Source organism: Fusarium vanettenii (assembly GCF_000151355.1).
Source record: "Fusarium vanettenii 77-13-4 chromosome 3 genomic scaffold NECHAsca_2_chr3_3_0, whole genome shotgun sequence".
Taxonomy (NCBI): Eukaryota; Fungi; Ascomycota; class Sordariomycetes; order Hypocreales; family Nectriaceae; genus Fusarium; species Fusarium vanettenii.
This window is the reverse complement of record NW_003315880.1, coordinates 2,967,181-2,986,629: the sequence shown is the minus strand read 5'-3', so window position 1 is coordinate 2,986,629 and position 19,449 is coordinate 2,967,181. Positions and strand designations below refer to the sequence as shown.

Sequence of the window (19,449 nt, the reverse complement as noted above, 5' to 3'; positions counted from 1 at the left end):
GCAGGGAGAAAGACTCGAGAGACGTACACTTTCCTGTGTTAGTATTTCCCGACAGAGTTTGTTGAATAGGCAGGAGGAAAAGCTTGTCAGTCAAGGATAGCACTCATCGATCAAGCACATCGCAACACAACACACCAGACAGAAACATCGGGCAACAATCTAAAACGAAATCTCATTCAGTCGTGAATAGGTAATACTTCCCCTAGCAACAACTTCTTCATCCCATCCATCATCTATCTGCAAGTCTGTCCTGCTCTTCTCGGCCCCTGAACCACCCGCGTCTAAGCATAGTCGACTCAGGGCCCCCCCCGTGATACCATTCGGCATCGAGAACATTGCGCAATCTGGTCCAAAGTAGAAATGTCGAACAACTGGCGCCTTCTAAACCGAAAACACGCCAGCCTCGAAAACATTATACCGTTCGACTCGTACAGAAACAAGGCGCCGCGGCGCATGTCAGGTGTGCTCGTCAACCATAATTGACACAGCCCCTGCATCGCATCGCAAAAAATACAAACTCCTGCAAGTCCCCCAGCTTCCCATGCGCTGATCCGGCCAAGAGTAGTAGTGGTGGTAGTGGTAGTGGTGTAGTAAAGCAAACTATCGTGCTGTGTGTGTATGCTTCAATGGCTTTTTATGGTTCTGTTTTTTGTGTTTGTTTTTCGTCTCCTCCATTTCGTGTGTCGATTGGTAGGATTAAGTTTGTGTGCGTAAAGAATTAAAGGAAAAAAGAAAAAACAAAGCAAGGGAAAGTCTGGCAAGTCGTAGCCATAGGCATGGCTGAGGTTGGCTGATTATAGTCTTCAGAAACTACATGAGCTGTGATCCCGGGTTCATTTCGAGGATGCAACAGCGTTTTGATAACAGAGTCAAGAAAATCGTGAGTGTCGTCAACGTCCGTGAGGATATTTGGTCGTAACAGTTGGTAGTGTGTAAAATAGTCTAGCAAGAGACGTGGTGGCACAATTTGTTGCCATGAATACAAAAGTAAAAATGCTTGAGTTGGTTTGATTTGGTCGTCCTTGCTTACGCTCGAGAGCGAAGAGACGCCATTGTCGTGTGGGACGCCATTAGTCCCTGATGCGAGTGCGTGTGGTTGTTACCGTGTCGGCCTCGCTTCGAAAAGTGGTGGTGGTGAAGAGTTCCAACGTCATGCTTGCCTATAGTCGAGTTAGTATCTCAATCTTTACATGGGCACATCGTCTTGCTTACCATCGCAGCATGCTCGGACGTTCTCGAGGCGGTCAGCTTCTCTATCCTGCCGCTCAATAATCTCCCTCACATCCTCAGCGCTGTCGTGCGCCTCGCTAGCTTCATAAATGTTCACGTTCTGCGCACTAGCCCCTCGTCCACGGCGGCTCGAGAACGTCCCAGAGAGTTGGCTGCCTTTCCAGTAGCCGCTGAGCTTGCTCAGCGTTCCATTAGGTCGCTGTGGCTGCGCCTTGGGTGTCAAGGTCGGAATGTTCATCGAGACACCCACGGCCGGTGACTCGTTGCGGGTCGTCCGGGAGTTGTAAGACGACAAGGAAGCCGGCACTCCTGGTCGGGTTCCGTTCACAGCACGTTGTCCAAACTGAGGGTTGAACTCGTCCACATCTTCGCGGGTAAAGTGCTCCGCCATATCCTCGGTATCAGCTTGAACATCGTCGTTGGTTCGGAGAAGTAGGTAGGAAAGGGCGTTGAACCAGGTCTCGTGTCGCTGACCGGTCGTGCAAGTGAACTTGATGGTCCTTCCAGGTGAGATGATGACCAAACTCTTGCGGTGAAGTCCTGGAGGCATGGGGTTGTCGTCAGTAACGACACGCACCGCCTCGATAGGAACACTCTTGGCCTTCAACTCTGCGCGCCCAGCACTTGAGGGGTCCCGTTCGCTCCAGTACAGAGTCCTGGTATAAGGGTGCACCCAGAAGTAACGGCGGTGTCGGTTCTCCGACATGCCTCCACGGCCAGTCTTGCGTGTGTACTTCCAGAGATACTCGCCGATCATGGTCTGGGTGATAGCCTGGATCATGCGGGGATCAGTATTGGGGCCGAAGCCGCTGGGGTCAATGCCAAGTTCGCCGGGGCGCATGTTGAATCGAGAATCGAGCTCCGAGGCAAACGAAGACTGAGAAGACTTTCGCGATGCGTCAGTGAGCTTAGCAGGTGACTGTCTTCCAAGGTCGCCATATCCACCACCATTGCGAACAACATGAGGGGTAGGAGTGGCGCGAGCGGACATGGGCGAGGTAGGTCTCTGACCAGGTGTGCTTGGTCGCGGTCGGAGGGCAGACGCTGGCCAGAGAGGCGGGCCCATGTTGCTTTGGTTGCCTTGAGATGAACCAGATCGTGCGGCCTCGATGACTTGGCGGTGGTTCGCAGGCAGAGGAGGAGCATCGTGGAGGGATGCCCTACCACTTCTAGAGCTACCGGGTCTTCGGATGGGGCTAGTGTCAAAGACATCGTCGCCCTCCAAACCCCTTCGAATGGGGCTCTCAAAGCTATCCCTTGATCGGCGGATTCTGACAGTACCCGTGGTGCCAGCGGTTCCAGGGGTACCGGGGCTGGCGAGTGACAGGCTCTTATCAAGGCCAAAGACGGGCTGAGCTCGAGCCTTGAACATGGCATCGATGGCCTCGGCCGTCAGCGCGGTCTGCGCACCTTGGTCACTGGTCGGGACCAGAGCCTTGCGCGTTGGGCTACCGTTCAAGTTGGCAGGGATCTCCCTCAAGGGGCGCTGAGAATCAGGTGTCTCAGGCTCGGGAGTGTCAGCAGGAGATTGACTTGTCTCATCTTCAGCAATCAGGGACGATGAATCTTGATCCATCTCCCGGCCAAGGGGCGATCCAGTCTTGTTCTTGGGTGTCTCGGGCACTTCTCTCTCCTTGAAGGGAGAGTTCATGTCGCGAGGAAGGATGAAGCCGTCTCTCTTGGGAGTTCGGGGTGCCACCGGGATAGTCTCAACAGACTCGATCGACGAGAATCCAAACACTGGTACCTTGGGCGTCTCGACGACCGGGCTGATAGGCTCCACTCCTTCGGCAGCGATCGAAGACATAACAAGTGTGGGAGGTGCCGGGATAGGCTCAAGAACAGGATGGACGTTCTCGGAGGCAATCGCAGACAAGCCAAGCGATGGAGCAGGCTCAGACACGGGCTCGACGTGTTGTGTGGATAGATCAGAGTAGCCCAGCTTGACAGGGGTTGGCTGAGGCTCCTCCCTTGGCTCGCAGTTTTCGGCATAAATGGAAGAGAGGTTCAAGGACGGCGGAGGAACCACCTTCTTGGGCTCCTTGACCGGTTCGATAGACTCCGCAGAAATAGACGACAGGACCAGGTCCGGGGCAGGAAGGGCAACAGGCTCGACATGTTCTCCCTGGATGTTGGAAATGCTGAGCCGAGGGACAACCGGGTCCGGAATGGGCTCGGCGATCGGCTCAACATGTTGACCTGAGATGGATGACAAGCTGAGTTCAGGTGCACGCTCAGCAATAGGCTCGATCTGCTGTCCAGAGATTGTCGACAGGCTGAGGTCCGGGGCACGCTCGGCAATTGGCTCAACGTGTTCTCGGGAAATGGTGGACAAGCTGAGTTCAGGCATCGGCTGCACAACAGGCTCGACATGTTCGCCGTGAATACTCGAGATGGTGAGCTGAGGGACAATCGGCTCAGGGACAGGTTCCGCGATGGGCTCGACAGACTCTCCCTTGATGGTGGAGATGGCAAGTTCCGGTGCCTTGGTAGCGACAGGCTCAACCTGCTCTCCCTGGATCGTAGAGAAGCTCAGTTCTGGAGCTGGAGGTGGAGGAGGGATAACCACTGCGGGAATGGCAGGCTCCTGCTCCGGCTCAGCCACAGGCTCGACATGTTCACCTCTGATCGCAGACATGCTAAGATCAGGAGATCGCTGAGCAATGGGCTCGATATGCTCGCCTTGGATGGCAGACATAGCGAGTTGGGGGGCCTTGCTAGCGATAGGCTCAACGTGCTCGCCCACAATCTCAGACATGGAGAGTGCAGGAGGAGGCGGGATGAACATGACTGGCTCAACAGGAGGCTCAGCAATTGGCTCAACCGACTCAGCTGAGATGATGGAGAGGCTCAGAGCAGGAGGTGGCACCTCAGGCTCGGCGATTGGCTCGACCGTCTCCGACATAACCGTAGTCATTGTCAACTCTGGCAAGGGCACCTCTGGCTCTGCCACAGGTTCAAGCTCTTGAGCCATGATTGTGGCCAAGGACAAAGGAACCTCGGGTTCCGCAATAGGCTCAACTTGCTCGGTGACTATGCTTGTAAGTGAGAGCTCGGGAGGGGGTGTTTCGGGCTCGGCAATAGGCTCCACATGCTCAGTGAGGATTGCCGTAAGAGACAAGTCAGGAAGAGGCGCCTCTGGTTCGGCGATGGGCTCAACCTGCTCAGTGATGATGTTTGTGAAGGAGAGCTCTGGGACAGGTGTTTCAGGCTCAGCAATGGGTTCAACTTGCTCAGTGACGATTGTTGTAAGAGACAAGTCGGGAAGAGGTGCTTCAGGCTCAGCTCGGGGAGTGAGATCCTCAGCCTTGATAGACGAGAAGCTGAGGGTAGGGAGAGGGATCTCAGGTTCGGGTAGGGGCTCGACGCTCTGGTTCGAGAGAGGAGTGAAAGTCAGAGCTGGTGGTGTAGGAGGTACCTCGACCTCTTCTCGTGGCTCGATATCCTCGGAGGCGATCGAGGACATGCTCAAGGTCGGGGGTAGGATAGGCGGTAGCATGGTCGGGGGAGCAGGGAACAGAGCAAGCTTCTCCTCCATATCGGGATCGTGCTGCGCTCCGGCGTCGCTGTAGGACATGGAGATAGGGCGCGAGTTGTCAAGATGATCCTCATGGGTCCAAGATATGACACTGCGGACTTCAGAGTGGTCAACCACGGACCCCAAGGATGTAGGGCGGGGGACGACCACGACGCTAATAGGAGAAGCAGGAATCGACTCTTCATCTTCCGTCATGACACCGGTGGTGATCATTCGCGGGGTCTCGGCCCCCTCAAAGGTGGTCAAGATACTAATGGGATCAGTCATGCTGCCGCTGTCAACCATGGTGACCTTGGGCAACGGGGGCACTGGAGGTTGCGGTGATGGTCCTCGGCCAAAAGAGGCGGGTGTACCAGAGCGAGCCCGTCTGCGACTGGGTGTGCCTGGCTCAAGCGACTCGTCGTCACTACCGTCAAAGTCTTGAAGCTCAGCAAAGAGGCTCTGGCCAGTGGCTTGAGGTGTTCCACCACGGCTGCTAGCAAAGCTGGCCGGGCTGCTTTGGAATGGCGGCTCTTCGCTAGCCTGTCTAGAAATGCGGTGGAAGAGCGGCTCCTCGCTAGCTTGTCTGGAAGCACGGTGGTAGAGCGGCTCTTGACTGGCTTGTCTCGAGGCACGATGGAAGATGCTGCGGTTCATGCGGAAACGAGTGCTCTTCTGGGATCCAATAGTGCTGGTAGGCGTCCGGAGATGGTAGGCGAAGTCGTCTTCATCAGCCGAAGTCGATGCGGTGCTGTGGAACGAGTGTCTGCTGGCATGTCGAGCGAGGCCAGAGGGCAAACTCGGGGGCTTCTTCATCTTACCAAAGCCTCGGGTTGTGCCCTCCGTCTCTGTCTCGCCGTCACTTCCTGACATCTGCTCATTGACGGTCTGGAAATCTTCCGTCTCAGTGGCCCGCTCATTGGCTGTCTCAAAGGCAGACTCGCTGGCCTCATTGGCAGTGTCGAAATGGTCGTCGTTATCGGCAGACTCGATGCTGGGGAGGATAGTGTGGCTGCTGGTGCTCATAGGAGAAACAGAAGGACGAGGAGAGGCATGAGAGAGAGAGCCGCGAGGGGAGACATCGTGCTGGTCTTCCCAATCACCATCATCGGCGACAACCTCTTGCCTACTGGAGCGGAAAGAGCCAAGCAGGCGCGGTGGCTTCTTAAACTCCTTGGATTCCGGCTTTCGGGATCGTCGATGGCTCTTGTGCTCAGTGGCGTCGGTTCTGGCCTTTTCAAGATCGTCACGGAGGTCCTGGATGATACGTCGAAGCTCCAGCTTCTCGGTCTTCTCACGATGGAGCAGACTCCTCTGGCTCTGGATGGTGCGTTGGGCGTGGTGGAGTGATGACTTGACAGTTTCCGTCTCAAGAACAGCATGGCGAGGAGTTCCCTTGATAGGAGACTGAGGAGGCGAGTGCTCGGGAGTGATGTGATCAGCAGCGGATTCAAAGTCATCGTCGCTGGGACGCGAGTTAGGCTCCCGCTCCATGACTCTGTTTCGTTGCGTAGAGAAGGCCCTGGCGAGCTCTTGGTTCTGACCGGTCAGGTCATCAATCCGACGCTGCATGGCCGCGCGTTCACCCTCTGCCATAGCAATGTTGCGCTTGACAGCTCCAATCTCAGTGTCGTGTTGCTTGACAGCAGCGGCGTGTTGGTCGATGAGTCTGGCGTGGTGCAATTTGACCTCGTCAAGCTCGCGTTGTGCTGTAACCTTTTCTGTCTTGATGACATTAAGAGCCTGAGCAAGCTTCTTCTCGCGGTCTGCGGACTCTTTCTGCTGAGCCGACAGTTCCTGTAGCTTAGTCTCCAGATTCCAGTTCTCCTCCTTGTATCGGTTCTCACTCTCGTCAAGGGTCTTGACTCGTTGTTGGAAGGCCTCGCATTCGATTTCAAGTCTGGACTTGTCGGCCTTGAGGTCCTTGGTCTCTTCATCTCGCTCGGCGAGCAGCGCTTGTAAGTTGCGGACCTGGGCAATGAGGGAGGTGCTGATTTCGGCGGCGAACTCGATGTCGTGGACGCGATTGGAGGGCTGGTTTCGAATCTTTCGATTCGGAACACTGAGCTTGGTGGGGGACCCTGTCGCTTGACTCTCAAACTTGGATGGGCTGACTGACCGCTATAGAGAAGAAAGTAATGTCAGTTAGCTGTGCCACGTAGCAGGGAAACCAGGGATGCGAAAGCGACATACTCTGCCGCCCCTGCTCTCAGGCGCAAAAGGGGAGCTCGGATTAGCTTCATTGCTGGGGACCCTCTGTTTAGGCAGAAAAGCCCGTGCAGACTCCCTGGCCAAGTTGTTGTACTCCTTCTCAATGTCGACGAGCTTCTGGCGGAGCTCCGGGTTCAGTTCTCCCTCGGTTTGCAACTTGTCGACCTCCTGGAGCTGCTCGGTGAGGGCTTTGCGCTGGGACACGAGCGCGGTGCCCAGCTTTCCGGCTTCCTCCAGACGTCGCTCGGTTTCGGCGAGATGGGCCTCGAGGGCGCGCTTTGCGGATCTGGGCGAGGCAGCGGGACCGGCGATGAAGAGGTCATGGTCAAAGGTGGAATATCGATGGTGGGCGGGCGCGGGCGTGCTGGCGACGAAGGGATCAGATTGCGCTGCGCCAGGAGCGGGCAGGCTTGGCTTGTCGGAAGCCAGCGATGAGGCCATGATTGCTCTAGAGCAATTTGACCCTCGTCAGGGTAAGCAAAGCTTCCTCAGACTCGCCTTGAAACCATCAAGAGATCGGACGGACGACGTAGCAGGCCCGTCGCGGGGGAGAAGGTTGTTGGAGGTCAAACGTGTTTGTGTTGTTGTTCAAAGCTGAGGTTAACGGGGTACCTCTTGCTAAGTACCCAACCAGAGCGAGATGAATTAGAGCTGGCGTGTGCAGTGCCGCAGACGTGACCAGTGAGATTGCAGCAAAGAGAGTTGGCGTTGGCTGCAGGGAGAGTGAGGGAGCGTGAGATTGGAACTAGAGAGCAGACCCGGCTGCAAGAAAAAAGAAAGACTTTCCCACAGAAAACGAGGCAGGGCTGAAGAAAACCAACAACGGATCAATGTGTGCAGTGCAAGCGCGAAAAAGAAGCCGACAATTACGAAGAATGGACCAAAGAATGAGTGTGAAGGATTGAACAAACAATCCCCGAGTCGTCGCGTCGCAGGTATTCGACAGAAAGAAATGCCGAGGCCGTGTGCGTCTAATGGCGGGCGGGTTGTTGACGCACCCTGTCGTCTGCGAGTGATTCCAGGTACCTTACCGTAGAGGCAGGCAGGCAAATGATTTATTACACTGCAGCACGCAGGCAGGCGGACGGACGGACGGTCGTACCAAGCAAGGTCAACAGTGGAGCGAGCGAGTGGCCCCCTGGTCCTCCAAGTGTCGCAGGACTGACAGCAATATTTCAGGCCGCTGGCTGCTGGAATGTGCCTCTGAGACTTATGCGACAGTGACCTTGTTGATCATTCCCAATCCAATTGGAATTCGGCGCTTCGAGGGAACTCTAACGGCCGAAAGCGTTTGGGCGATAGTCGGAGGCTGGTGCTGGCTGATGCTGGAGGGTGGGCGCTGCAACCAAATGAGCGACCACAGATACGGCAGCGACGTGAACGGTCGACGAACGGCGAGGTCCTGTGGGAAGAAAGACTGAACAGACAAGAGGGGAAGAGTGAGATTGTACCTGAATCTCAGGTGGAGTCTCTATTCCAGGAGAAGGAAGACGTCTCTCTCAGTCCAGAATCGACTGGGGTGGATCGTCCGATTTCAAGGGCGGCGGGCGGTGACGTGCGGTGGTGGACGTGTGGAATTGGATCGCCCTTGAGGAAAAAAGAGGATTGACCAAAGTAAAAGCAGCCAGAAAGGAAAAAAGACGGCTCAGAAGAACAGAAAACCGATAATGAGGGACAGTACGTAGGTGCACTAGGTCGAAGAGAGGCGATTCGCAGTCTTCTTCAAGACAGAGCTGGAGAGAAGAAGAAGAAAGGAGATGGCAGGGCCGAGGTTGACGAAATGAGCCGCTGCACAATAAGACCCCCTCTTTAAGACGACGTCGAGGAAAGGGACCCAGAAGGAATCGACTATCAAGGAATGGACGGTCCAGAGAAGGAACCTAGTGATGCGCAAAGTCGGTCCTTGGGGAGCCGAGGGGACGAGGATGCAAAGTGATTGGCAAAGGGCATCCAGAATTAGACGCGCTCCCTTTGTGCCTCCGGTCCGGCAGTGGCCTATCGCCCTTTGATATGCTGTATTGGTTAGTATTAGGAGGGAGTGGTGGTGGTGGTGGTGGTAGCACCGAGTCTAAAGGAGTGTAGACAAGAAAAGAAAGGGTTGGGAGAGGATGGAAGAGGAATTAGGAAGACGAGGTTTCGGTAATGTAGGGAGAGAGGGGGAGAGCTGAAAGTGAAGCTGAGGACGTACGTTTCGTTACTCTCGCTCTTGGTTCCTTATTTTCCTCTCCTCGTTCAATGACGACGGGGTCAAGCAGCAGAAACAACAGGGAACCAGGTCCAACCTGTGGGCTGTGCGTCGAGCTGCCTTGCACTGAAGCTGAAGAAGCTACCGACTCGTCACTACGAAAATGCTCCCAGACCCTGTCCGTGGTGGATATGGCCCGGTCTGCACGGTACCTGATGATTTCCGCTTTTCCTCCCTTTCCCCTGCGCTTTGCTCTTGTACCTGCGTCAAGCCGCGTGCCGAGATGCACGAGAGCACCAGTCGGGCAGGCCAGGACAGGGCAGGGTCACTACCTATCCTGCTAGTGAATGTTCCCCCTGCTGACGGCAGGTCCTTTTTTCGTCTCTGGGCTGGCTGAGGAGCTGCTCAAACTGGGAATGAGGAGTCTTATTGACTGGGATGAGCGTGGAGTCGTGGTGGAACGTGGAGAGTGGGACGCCGGGGTGGGATAGACATGAACTGAGACTCGCAACGCCGACCGACTCTTTTGATGTAGCCAGGTACGCGGATAGTAGAAAGTGATTCACTTTTTGACTCTCCTGTGCATTTATTGACATGCCCTCATGTCTTACATAGTACATCCGGGCCTTGTCCCAGCCGCCGATGTGTGTGTTATTCCATTCTTGTCATGCCGCAAGGACCACGATAGGATCCGTGAAACGGCTTCGAGAAGGGGTCATACGGAGATGCGCTAATTGGGCCATTGACTTTGACTGCGTACGTGGGTAAGGGAATTGTCAAGGCAAGGCCACAAGCCGCTGCCCTCATCCCAGGTTGTCCCAGGCCGTGTGATTTGTCTCGTCCCCTGGCCGAGAGCCGGGGGCCAGGCGAGGTATGGATGAAGGATCAATTGTGATTCCCACTGGCTGCATATCGAAATGCTGAATTCGACCAATGCAGCATGACGGTGAGCCTTGTTAACATGGACACATCACATCACTCACTCGACAAGCACTGTTCATAATCTTGTTCCTGCGTCTCCCTCTGCTTCCGGCCTTGACTATCGGCCTCCACCGCCGTAACGCCGGCCGTGATAGGTTCAGGTGCCCCTGCAGTCCAAGTCCAGGCCTCGCCGAGAGGAGAAGCCATTACGATGGATCTCTTTTTTTACTTCTTAGCCGCCGTTTGATGACGGCGCAGCGCCATAGCCTCTGGCACATGCCATAGGCTGAGCTTCCAGCCCTTCTGGTGAGCCGCGCGAAAGCTTCAGTGTGTGACCGCCACCGGGTCCGCAAAGAGGCAGATGACCACTTCTCACGGCCGCATTGAAGACTGGGAAAAGGTTTTGGGCGTCGAATTTGGCTTTCTTTTTGCTTGTTCGCATCAATTGCGCGTTACTGAATCAATCAATTACCGAAGCTTGACATGGGATGGGATGGCTGGGTTCATGCGAACAACGATAGCGCATTGTGCAAAAGTATAAAAACATAAACAAACAACATAACAACAACACGGCACAGCATAACATCCAATCGCAATGTTGACTTTTGGTTGGTGACGCCAGTAACGCGGGTGCAGCACTAGATATGTATGGCCCCGGACGTGTCGTCCATTGTTTTTCTAGCGTCACATTCCGTCATGACCAGCAAACACACAACACAGCCCGTCCATCAATGAGCCTAGGCTCCGCATTAACACCCTCATTCATCTCATTTCTCATCCAAGGTTGTGTGCCTGAACAAGGGTAGAAGCTCCGGCCAATTACGTTTAGCAACCCCAGCCTAGTCCTTCAAGTGCCCGTGTAGGGGTAGATGGTGGGGTGGACTGCCATCCGAGCTGTTGTGTTTGCGTTTGTGTTTTTTTCCCATGTTTTCCTTCGTTAGAGATGATTAGATCTGTGGTCCCGAATCGATCGAGACCGTGTCCAAAAATAAGTGGCAGACTCAGGTTTGCCTAGCTCTTTAGCCTGTTTAGAGGACTTATTTAAAAGGCTATATAAGGCTAGGGGGCAGTGGTGCGCAGAGCGAGGACGAATGTATCGATTATCGTGTCTATAGCTTTGATTTGTTCAGCAAATTGCATGAGGTACTGCATATTAATAGAAGAGAGGGCGAGGTTTTAAAGAAATTAACAGTGCATTAATAAGAATAGTATATCTCCAAGCCCCCAAAACTCTAGCATCTCATCGTCAAGCTCCAGCGCCCATTCTGCCAAACCTGACACTGTCTGTAAGAGTACCACCACTCAAGGGTATCAGCCCAAGAAACCTCAAACCATGTACCAGTACCAGTGATCGACTGCGGATTCTCGGTAGATTGCAAAACCTCGGATACATATGGATAACTTTCTTCTGTTTTCTCAAAACGTAGATAGAGCCTTTTCGAAGACGTGACCAACAGAGGTCGATCAAGGCAGTCCATGCGAACTTGTCCCACGCATGCCGATAACCCATTTGCATAACGGAATGATAGGCCTGTGATCGCTGAACTGGTCGCAGCCGCTCCACGGCATGCAGTTATCTCGACGACATCCTCAAGAGAAGCCTGAGACCAGAGGAAGCCCTCAAATGACGCCGGGTTCGGATGTGGCGATAGTGGCCTTGGGAGAACAAGCGGGCTTGCTCCGGTGTGCTCTGGTACTTTGGAGTCGAAACCGAGGCTGATGATTCCCGCGGGATGTGAATCGAAAAAGAAATGACTGGATTGCCCTTGGGGCATATCTAAAAGGGCCCAGGGGTAAGCTGAGAGAACAGGCGTGGTTTGGGCTCCCAGCAATTGTGTGCGACCCAGATTTGTCGTAAATGCAAGCGCCAAGTGCTGGTTTATACGAGCCTGTCGCATCCAAAGGCTCACGATACGCTCGTTCGGTTCAAAAGGGATATGAACCCATACCGAGCTATCTGGAGACGACTTGTAGAAAGATAAATCATCATCTGCTGTGTGGGCGTGCAGGGCAAGGGGCTCGGGGTTACAGCAGACTGAAAGACCGGTGATTCCACGGAAATTGTACCGAAAGCTTCTGATCCGAGGTGGTGCTGGGCAATGGGCCTTATGAAATTGGTATAGGCGAAAGGGTTTCCGGGGATCCTGAGGAATCGCAAATGAGGGAGCATTACGAGTTGTCTTCGTGGTAGAGTCGTCCTTATACGTTAGATGGCGCAGCTTTATGCCCTTCGGGAGATAGTTAGTTCAACGACTACCAAGCGTGGGGGACCTCATACATCGCTATGAAACTCCACGATGCCGCCTGCTTGCCGGATTTCTAATGCTTTCCACCATATACCAGGAGTATAGGCAACCTTCGGCGTATCCATAGACGTGCTACATACTATTTTCTGAATTCCTCGATGATCTTCAGCTACGTAGACGACTTTGGTGACTTCCAAGGCTTTGGTTCGATCCTCATCGATTGTCAGATTGCTGAGATACATTTGTCCTTCGAACTCGACGTGGTGTTCAATGGTCCGAGGGAGGCTAGTTGCAGAAATACTGAAGACCTTGTGGCGATTTAGGAAAGCCCTGGTACTCGTGACGGCGTATTCTTGGAGCAGATAATAGCTGATCTCTCGTCGCAGCTCGGGCGGTAGCGGCAAAGACTTTTCAAGTTTCGATGTGACCTCATCTCGTAGCCAACGACGTCGAGCTCGTTCTCGGCACAGTTGAGGCTCAAAGGAATAGCTGCTGATCCTCAGGCACCGTTGTAGAGGCGCGGAGTCCAGCATATTCAAGCAAGAAACATGGCACCCAATCGCCTGCTCTCTTGCATGGATACAAGGATACGGGCATGCCTTGTAAACAATTTCTCCAGAGCCATCTTGGGCCTCTGGGCGAGAGCAGTATCGTAGGGGCCCGGACTTCTTGCCGGACTCTACTACTGAAGGTTAGTGGAGGTTGCATCTGATCCGCTGGTGGGCCTACAAGCAATGAGGTCATCTCCAGCGCAAAACTGGAATTGACAAAGACCGCACCTACGTGTCAAACACAACTGGTTCATGATTGAGGTAGCCAGGGAAACTGTGAAAGAAATGAGGAGCCCAGCACGTTGCATGGAAAACGGTAGAGACTGATATATAAGACATGAGCTAGCCGTAAAAAGAGTTGATAAAGAAGGATTACCCCGGAATATCATTTCCCCGATCACTTCAGGGACATCCTCGCCGTCCCGATCAAACCAGAAGTGAAGTTGGTGGTTGAGTGAGATGCGGTTTGGATGGACTACACAAAGCGAGGATTACTAACTGTGATCCAAAGTGAGCTTTGCTTGCCCCTAAATATATTCCGCGCCCTTTAGATGTAATGGCTTTTGGCTGAGCTCCTGCCTGTCGCACTGGGGAAAACGAGGACACCTATGGGGTTCCTAAAACGATGCAAACATGGAGATCACGAGACTTGCTTAAGACTTTCAGCGTTCTGGAAGATACACTAGATCCCGCCCCCAGCGGCGGAGGAGTGAGGAGTGCTCCAGCGGGACCTTTTGTATCTATTGCCAATAAGTCAACAACAATTAGACGACGGCTGACCTTTGGAATATCTACGACCGCGGTCCAAAGCATCACCTACGTCTGAAGAGGGAGGGGGAAGCGTAATATAGGACAATCAGCGTGAGGGTTCGTAGCCTTTGGAAAGGCGCAACTATCATAAAGTGCAAGAGTACTACCCAGGGAAAGCAGGGGTAACTTCCGTAACGCCACCTCAGCAAATACGTTCCATAAGGATGGCTTCTCGTTTATCAAAGTCGGTGATACAGTTCTCAACTTGAACGCCGTGTCTTTCTCCTGGCCAGCATGCCAATCAGCAATCTCCTCGATATCTTCATGTCTCTCGTCTCAAGAATCATCATCGTCCGAGATCCGTTGCTCTTGGTCGAGCTGGAAGGGTTCGACATCCTCGTCATCGCCGTCATCCTCGTTGCTCCAGTCATGCCAGTCCGTCCCGTCATCCAGAGCAGACGATCTAGCGCCAGCGATTGCTGCAACTCGGAGAAGATCCCACTGCAGCTCTAGCATATCCCAATCTGGGAGATCAGCTGGGTTTTCGGCGCGTATGGTGAAGACATGCCCCGTCTTGAACTCTTCCTCATCCGCAAACCTGTCACCCCACGTCTTGGTGTTCTCAGCGTTCATGCCAGCGTACTGGATGGGGTTTTCGTAAAAATAGGAATTGAAGAACCGGAATGGCGAGGGCTTCAACCAGTGAAGCTGAAGTCGCATTTCGTTGGGGTCAGCACTTCGAAGAGGCTTAAAGGCAAAGCGTGTATCGCGACCTAGGTCGTGAAATGTGCAGCTTAGTGAGATGTGGTTCTGCGGAGACTCCACGAAGTCGGGATTGGTGAATGTGGCTATCCATGAGGCAGCCTTTTCTCCCCAAAACGCCTCTAGGATCGATTGGAGACGATGGATTTCATGCTGGCCGTTTTCCATACGAGGGAAAAGGCGCATAGTACTCACATATCTTGATCTTCCCGTAAGGATGCAAGGTGTTGGATTATCTTCAAAAATGCTGGGAAAGGTGACCATTCGGTTTCCTAGGGCATCTGTCATCGTTATTCAGTCAGTGTTTGCCTGTGTATAGTGAAGGAATGTACATGGTCCAACGTACAGCTCTGAATTGCCGCGAGGCCATCTCTGTTCAATCTCACCATGACACCGTCAAAAAAGACGTCGGGTGCCTCCTTACAGGACTGAAGCAAGTCTTGGAGTATCTCCACGGGCGCAATCATCAAGATTGCAGTCGCGATAGGTGTGAAGTAACGAACGGGTATCCTGGACCGCCTGATTTGATCCAGTCCTGTAATTAGGACTTCTCTCGCGGCGAAGTCGGGGATATAGTCGCCGGTTTCGGGTTCGATGCGATCCGTTGAGTCTTCAACGCCGTCGGGCGTTGTCCGCAGAGAGAGCACCATATTTGGATCCTAAGAAGCAATGACTTGAAAATTATTAACCCATTATCCCCCTGAGAGTAGCAATTCAGATATGATGAGATGGGGAGGGGTTTGATGGCGGCCTTAGGGGTGGCTCTTGGATCCAGTACAGTCTCACTAACTCGAGGCCAGCATATCCAGGACAACGCAACGACTCCTGAAGATATGACCACGATGGGTTCAGCACATTGTGGGAGCATGGCATCGCAAGTTTGTACTGATTCATTGCCTGGCTTGTGTCATTGGGTGGGAAAACGCACCTACCTATTGATCCGGGCAGCTATCTTGTGTGTTGTTGGTGCTGCTGCTGGCGTCGCCTCTGGTGGTAGCACTGCTGGTGCTGCTTGAATCCATGGGGGGTGGTCACTTTTATGATTATTGATAAAATAAGCTTTGTTGAGGGAGTATTCACGTGTATGCATCTGTAAAGCATGTTTGATGTTGCCTCTTTGCAGGCATGATGACTGTGGGTGTTGATGATGACTGTACTAATCTGGCAATTTTACATTTTATCTTCGCTGCTCAGCATTGCCTTCGCTTGACATACCTCAAGCCTTCATTGATTCTGACTCCTCGTTGGAAGTGGTTGACTTGCTTGAGTGTTCTGGATGATCCAGGTCTTCCCATGTGTTGGTCCTGTCGTTGGTTTTTCCTTGTGCAGCTCATGGCTTGATAAAAATGGGGCTCGTCAGGCAAGCCCCATTTTGGCTGGCCTATTTTTAGACACGGTCTTGATCGATTCGGACCTGGCCTTCTGGCGAAGGAAAACCATGGGGGAAATATGTATTCTCGAGTATTGTAGCTCCCTGTGTGGTGGTGCCCAACCTCTGGGCTACTGTGAGATGCTAAATGAAGCAGAATAGTGACAAGATGTAATTTGTGGAAAGCTACGTTGTTGCCGACTTGGACGATTTCGCCAGTACATTTTATGAAATCAGCCACGATGATTAGCAGCAAAAAATGCTGTTACACCAATGGTTACTAACATCATGTAAAATGACGCCAGGAACAGTAAATCAATATTTTAATGTAGTATAAATATTCAAAGAGGCTATGATTTTGCAAATCAACATCGAAACGAGGACAAAAAGGAGAACTTCACGATTTAAAACGCCGTTATAGGGTAGTAAAGTATAAACACGCCCCCACAGCCACCGCGTCTCATTCCGCGAAATCACCACCAAGTCACATGACAGTTTCTAGATTCCTCCGTCTGAAAGTTGATTTCCAATTGTTGATCGCATTTATAACCCAGCCATCAACACACCCAAAGTACCAACAACCATGGCCGACTCAAACACAGAAACCGCGGCGCCCGTCGCCATGTTCAAGAAGCGAGGCGCAAAGGGCAAGGCGAACCTGCGAAAACGACCCGCGACGCCACCTCCTGCAGACAGCGACGACAGCGACTATTCATCTTCTGAAGACGAGTCGGGCCAGCGCGTCAAGCGGCGCAAGAAGACTGTTGCCGTCACAGCTTCCTCCAAGGATACTGCTACTAGGGAAAAGGAGTTGACGGCGACGGTATATGCTGCAGATCGGAGTGTGCCAATCACGAGTACCAACGACGCCACAAAACACAGCAACTGGTACGACGAAGACTCCAAGGATGCGCTCTCAGCCAAGAACCTCCTGGGCTCAACAAGATCAGCAACAAAAGATTCGCAACCTGATGGAACATACAAGGGACTTTCGAATCAAACATCATTCATCCAGAAGAACCCCGATGCCCCCACCAGATCCAAGGGTCCGATGAAGGCGCCAACCAACATTCGAACGATCACGGTCATGGACTTCAAGCCCGACATCTGCAAAGATTATGCAAAAACCGGTTTCTGCGGCTATGGCGATGCTTGCATTTACCTCCACGATCGAACGGAGGTCAAGCAAGGATGGCAGCTGGATCGAGAGTGGGAGACCGTTACAAAGGGGAAGAAGAACCTGGGTGGCACCGTGGTTGCGAGCGCCAACCGTGACAAGAAGGAGGAAGTCGAGGAAGACGAGGCAGAGATTGCCATGCTTGAAAAAATCCCCTTTGCGTGTATAATTTGCAAGGAATCGTACAGGGAACCCATTGTGACGAGGTGTGGGCATTACTTCTGCGAGCCATGTGCTCTAAAGAGGTATAGGAAAGATCCGACATGCGCCGCGTGCGGCACCAGTACAAATGGGGTTTTCAACTCGTCAAAGAAGTTGAAAAAGTTGCTGGAGAAGAAGAAGGAGCGCGAAGAGAAGAAGAAGCGAGAGGCAGAGGAGGCTGGCGAGGAAGAGGCATGAAGCTGATGAGATGGAATCACAGAGTAGAAAGGGACATGAACGCCATTGATGGGACAAAAAAGATACCACGGCACTTTGAATAATGAATCTAAGCCATCTCTAAATCACACACTCACTACCATATTAAACCACTTGTTCTCGTGATCTAAACACCCGACTCTCATTCCCATCATTGTATCAAGAGCCTCTGTCGCACGTGAGCCAACTTTGGAGTATGACGTGCGTCGCGCACCATGATAAGATAAGCCAGGCACACTCAGCAGCAAGGCCCGCCTCTGACTGGATGATCTGCAGTGCAGCCAATGAGGGGTTCAGGCACCCCACCATTAAGCCACCACCGCCTCCATGTGATCGCTTCATCACTTTCTGTGAATGTGCCGTCAAGTTACAAACTACAGTCATTGCCTTTTTTTCTTCTTTAGGCTTCTTCCATCAGTCATACCCAAGGCAACCGTTGACAGAACCTAAAGCTGTCAGGTAGCGACCAACTTTGATCTTGTTACTTTCTTCTCGCATCGTCGACTTGAAGCTTTCACGAAGCTCCGACCCCGCATCTTCCACCGCTGCCGGTACTTTGCTTGGTGTCCCTCTCTATAAAGAGAGCTTATCTCGCCCTTGTTTCGGCTTCATCGTCCACGAACACACACATCGAACCGAAAACCCTCCTTCGCGTATCGCCCATCATGAACTACATCTACTCAACAGTCAACACCCTTCGGGACCGCTACACACCCGTCACCCACAAGTCCACCTTTCGCCAGACGGGTCAGATCACACCCGAAGAGTTCGTCGCGGCCGGAGACTACCTCGTTTACAAGTTCCCGACCTGGTCTTGGGGCGATGCCGACTCCCCCGAGCGCCGCGTCAGCTACCTTCCCCCAGGGAAGCAGTTCCTCGTTACCCGCAACGTGCCCTGCCACCGCCGTCTGAACGACGACTTTGCTGGCGACGCTGGCCATGAGGAGGCTCTCGTCAACGATGGCGAGGACTTCAAGGGAGGCGCGGGAGATGATGAAGATGGATGGCTGCGCACCGGCGGGCTCGCGAGCTCACAGCCTCTCAAGGTCAAGGAAGTGAGGACGGTAGACGACTCTGGAAATGTCGGCGACCGAGAGGTTGTGGAGGATGATGAGATTCCCGACATGGAGGATGAGGATGACGACGAAGCTATCATCCGTGATACCGGCGCCGACTCCAAGAGCAGGTAAGTTGACTTTTCGCAAAAACTCTCTTGAACCTCTACTGACATTTCAGCGGCCGTCGAACTTACACCCTGTACATCATGTACACCACCTACTACCGAACCCCCCGACTCTACCTCTCAGGCTACCTCCCCAACGGCCAGCCCCTCCCTCCCCACGACATGATGGAGGACATCGTCGGCGATTACAAGGACAAGACTGTCACACTCGAGGACTTTCCCTTTTTCGCAAACAACATCAAGATGGCGTCAGTGCATCCCTGCAAGCACGCCTCGGTCATGAAGACGCTGCTCGACCGTGCCGACGCCGCCCTACGACTGCGAAGGGAGAAGCTGCGCGCCGGCGCCAGTGCATCCGCAACGTCCGGAATGGAAGGTTTGGTGGATGAGATTGACAAGTTGGACGTCAAGGGCGCGCAGGAGGCGGCGGATAAGGATGAGTGGGAAGAGGTGCAGGAGGCAGAGATTGATGATCACGAGGTTGCTATCCGTGTGGATCAGTATCTGGTTGTCTTTCTCAAGGCAAGTCCCCAGTCTTTCACCTGACCAAGTCTCAAATCACTAACAAATCTCTAGTTCATGGCCAGTGTAACACCTGGTATCGAGCACGACTTCACTATGGGAGTCTAAGCAACAGCAACAGCAAGGAGTCAACAAACGTGAGGAAGAAAGGGCCCGTGGAAGAATGCCAACAAGATGAAATGAGTTTGGGAGACATGGCGTCGACGGTGTTTTTGTCTTATCTTGATTGCTTACTGCAGGTTGTTTCCTTGGATGGATCTTGAGTCAGGTAGAAAGGGTAGATCTCCCGTCTTGTCATGAATGAAATGAAGCGATAGCAAAGTCCACAAAGGGCGCGAGGTAAACTTGATGCTCAATTTCTTGTTCATCCGGTATTCTCATAAAATTATATTTCCGTAAAACTCCAGC

At 53.1% G+C, this 19,449-nt stretch overlaps 5 protein-coding genes across 5 annotated transcripts; 2 read left to right on the top strand and 3 right to left on the bottom strand.

The window, feature by feature from the left end:
- Positions 1 to 1,026: 1,026 nt before the first annotated feature.
- On the bottom strand, positions 1,027 to 7,399 carry NECHADRAFT_36716 (uncharacterized protein; the record flags this gene model as incomplete). Its single annotated transcript, XM_003052751.1, has 6 exons — positions 1,027 to 1,160; positions 1,213 to 3,371; positions 3,564 to 4,057; positions 4,322 to 5,328; positions 5,383 to 6,868; positions 6,941 to 7,399. 6 exons carry the CDS (start codon positions 7,397 to 7,399, stop codon positions 1,027 to 1,029), a joined length of 5,739 nt encoding a protein of 1,912 aa, XP_003052797.1.
- A 3,724-nt stretch (positions 7,400 to 11,123) lies between these two features.
- Positions 11,124 to 13,115, bottom strand: NECHADRAFT_78151 (uncharacterized protein; the record flags this gene model as incomplete). Its single annotated transcript, XM_003052750.1, has 5 exons — positions 11,124 to 11,210; positions 11,339 to 12,292; positions 12,343 to 12,420; positions 12,451 to 12,992; positions 13,094 to 13,115. The coding sequence occupies 5 exons, from the start codon at positions 13,113 to 13,115 to the stop codon at positions 11,124 to 11,126; spliced, it is 1,683 nt and encodes a 560-aa protein (XP_003052796.1).
- Positions 13,116 to 13,738: 623 nt separating this feature from the next.
- NECHADRAFT_99764 (uncharacterized protein) lies at positions 13,739 to 15,319 on the bottom strand. Its single transcript, XM_003052749.1, has 3 exons — positions 15,306 to 15,319; positions 14,720 to 15,046; positions 13,739 to 14,654 (listed from the first exon to the last, which is right to left on the bottom strand). Exons 2-3 carry the CDS (start codon positions 15,021 to 15,023, stop codon positions 13,948 to 13,950), a joined length of 1,011 nt encoding a protein of 336 aa, XP_003052795.1. The 5' UTR covers positions 15,024 to 15,046; positions 15,306 to 15,319; the 3' UTR covers positions 13,739 to 13,947.
- Positions 15,320 to 16,325: 1,006 nt separating this feature from the next.
- NECHADRAFT_78149 (uncharacterized protein) lies at positions 16,326 to 17,318 on the top strand (the record flags this gene model as incomplete). The annotated part of the gene is made up of 1 exon (XM_003053252.1): positions 16,326 to 17,318. The coding sequence occupies one exon, from the start codon at positions 16,326 to 16,328 to the stop codon at positions 17,316 to 17,318; it is 993 nt and encodes a 330-aa protein (XP_003053298.1).
- Positions 17,319 to 18,001: 683 nt separating this feature from the next.
- NECHADRAFT_36177 (uncharacterized protein) lies at positions 18,002 to 19,149 on the top strand (the record flags this gene model as incomplete). Its single annotated transcript, XM_003053251.1, has 3 exons — positions 18,002 to 18,522; positions 18,573 to 19,052; positions 19,107 to 19,149. The coding sequence occupies 3 exons, from the start codon at positions 18,002 to 18,004 to the stop codon at positions 19,147 to 19,149; spliced, it is 1,044 nt and encodes a 347-aa protein (XP_003053297.1).
- Between the last annotated feature and the right edge of the window lie 300 nt (positions 19,150 to 19,449).

Bases quoted from the DNA above. Each gene is read 5' to 3' on its own strand.
- NECHADRAFT_99764 (XM_003052749.1), bottom strand. From the start codon at position 15,023: ATGGTGCTCTCTCTGCGGACAACGCCCGACGGCGTTGAAGACTCAACG. The intron at 14,655-14,719 runs GTACGTTGGACC...TAACGATGACAG, and splicing joins CCTCGCGGCAATTCAGAGCT to ATGCCCTAGGAAACCGAATG.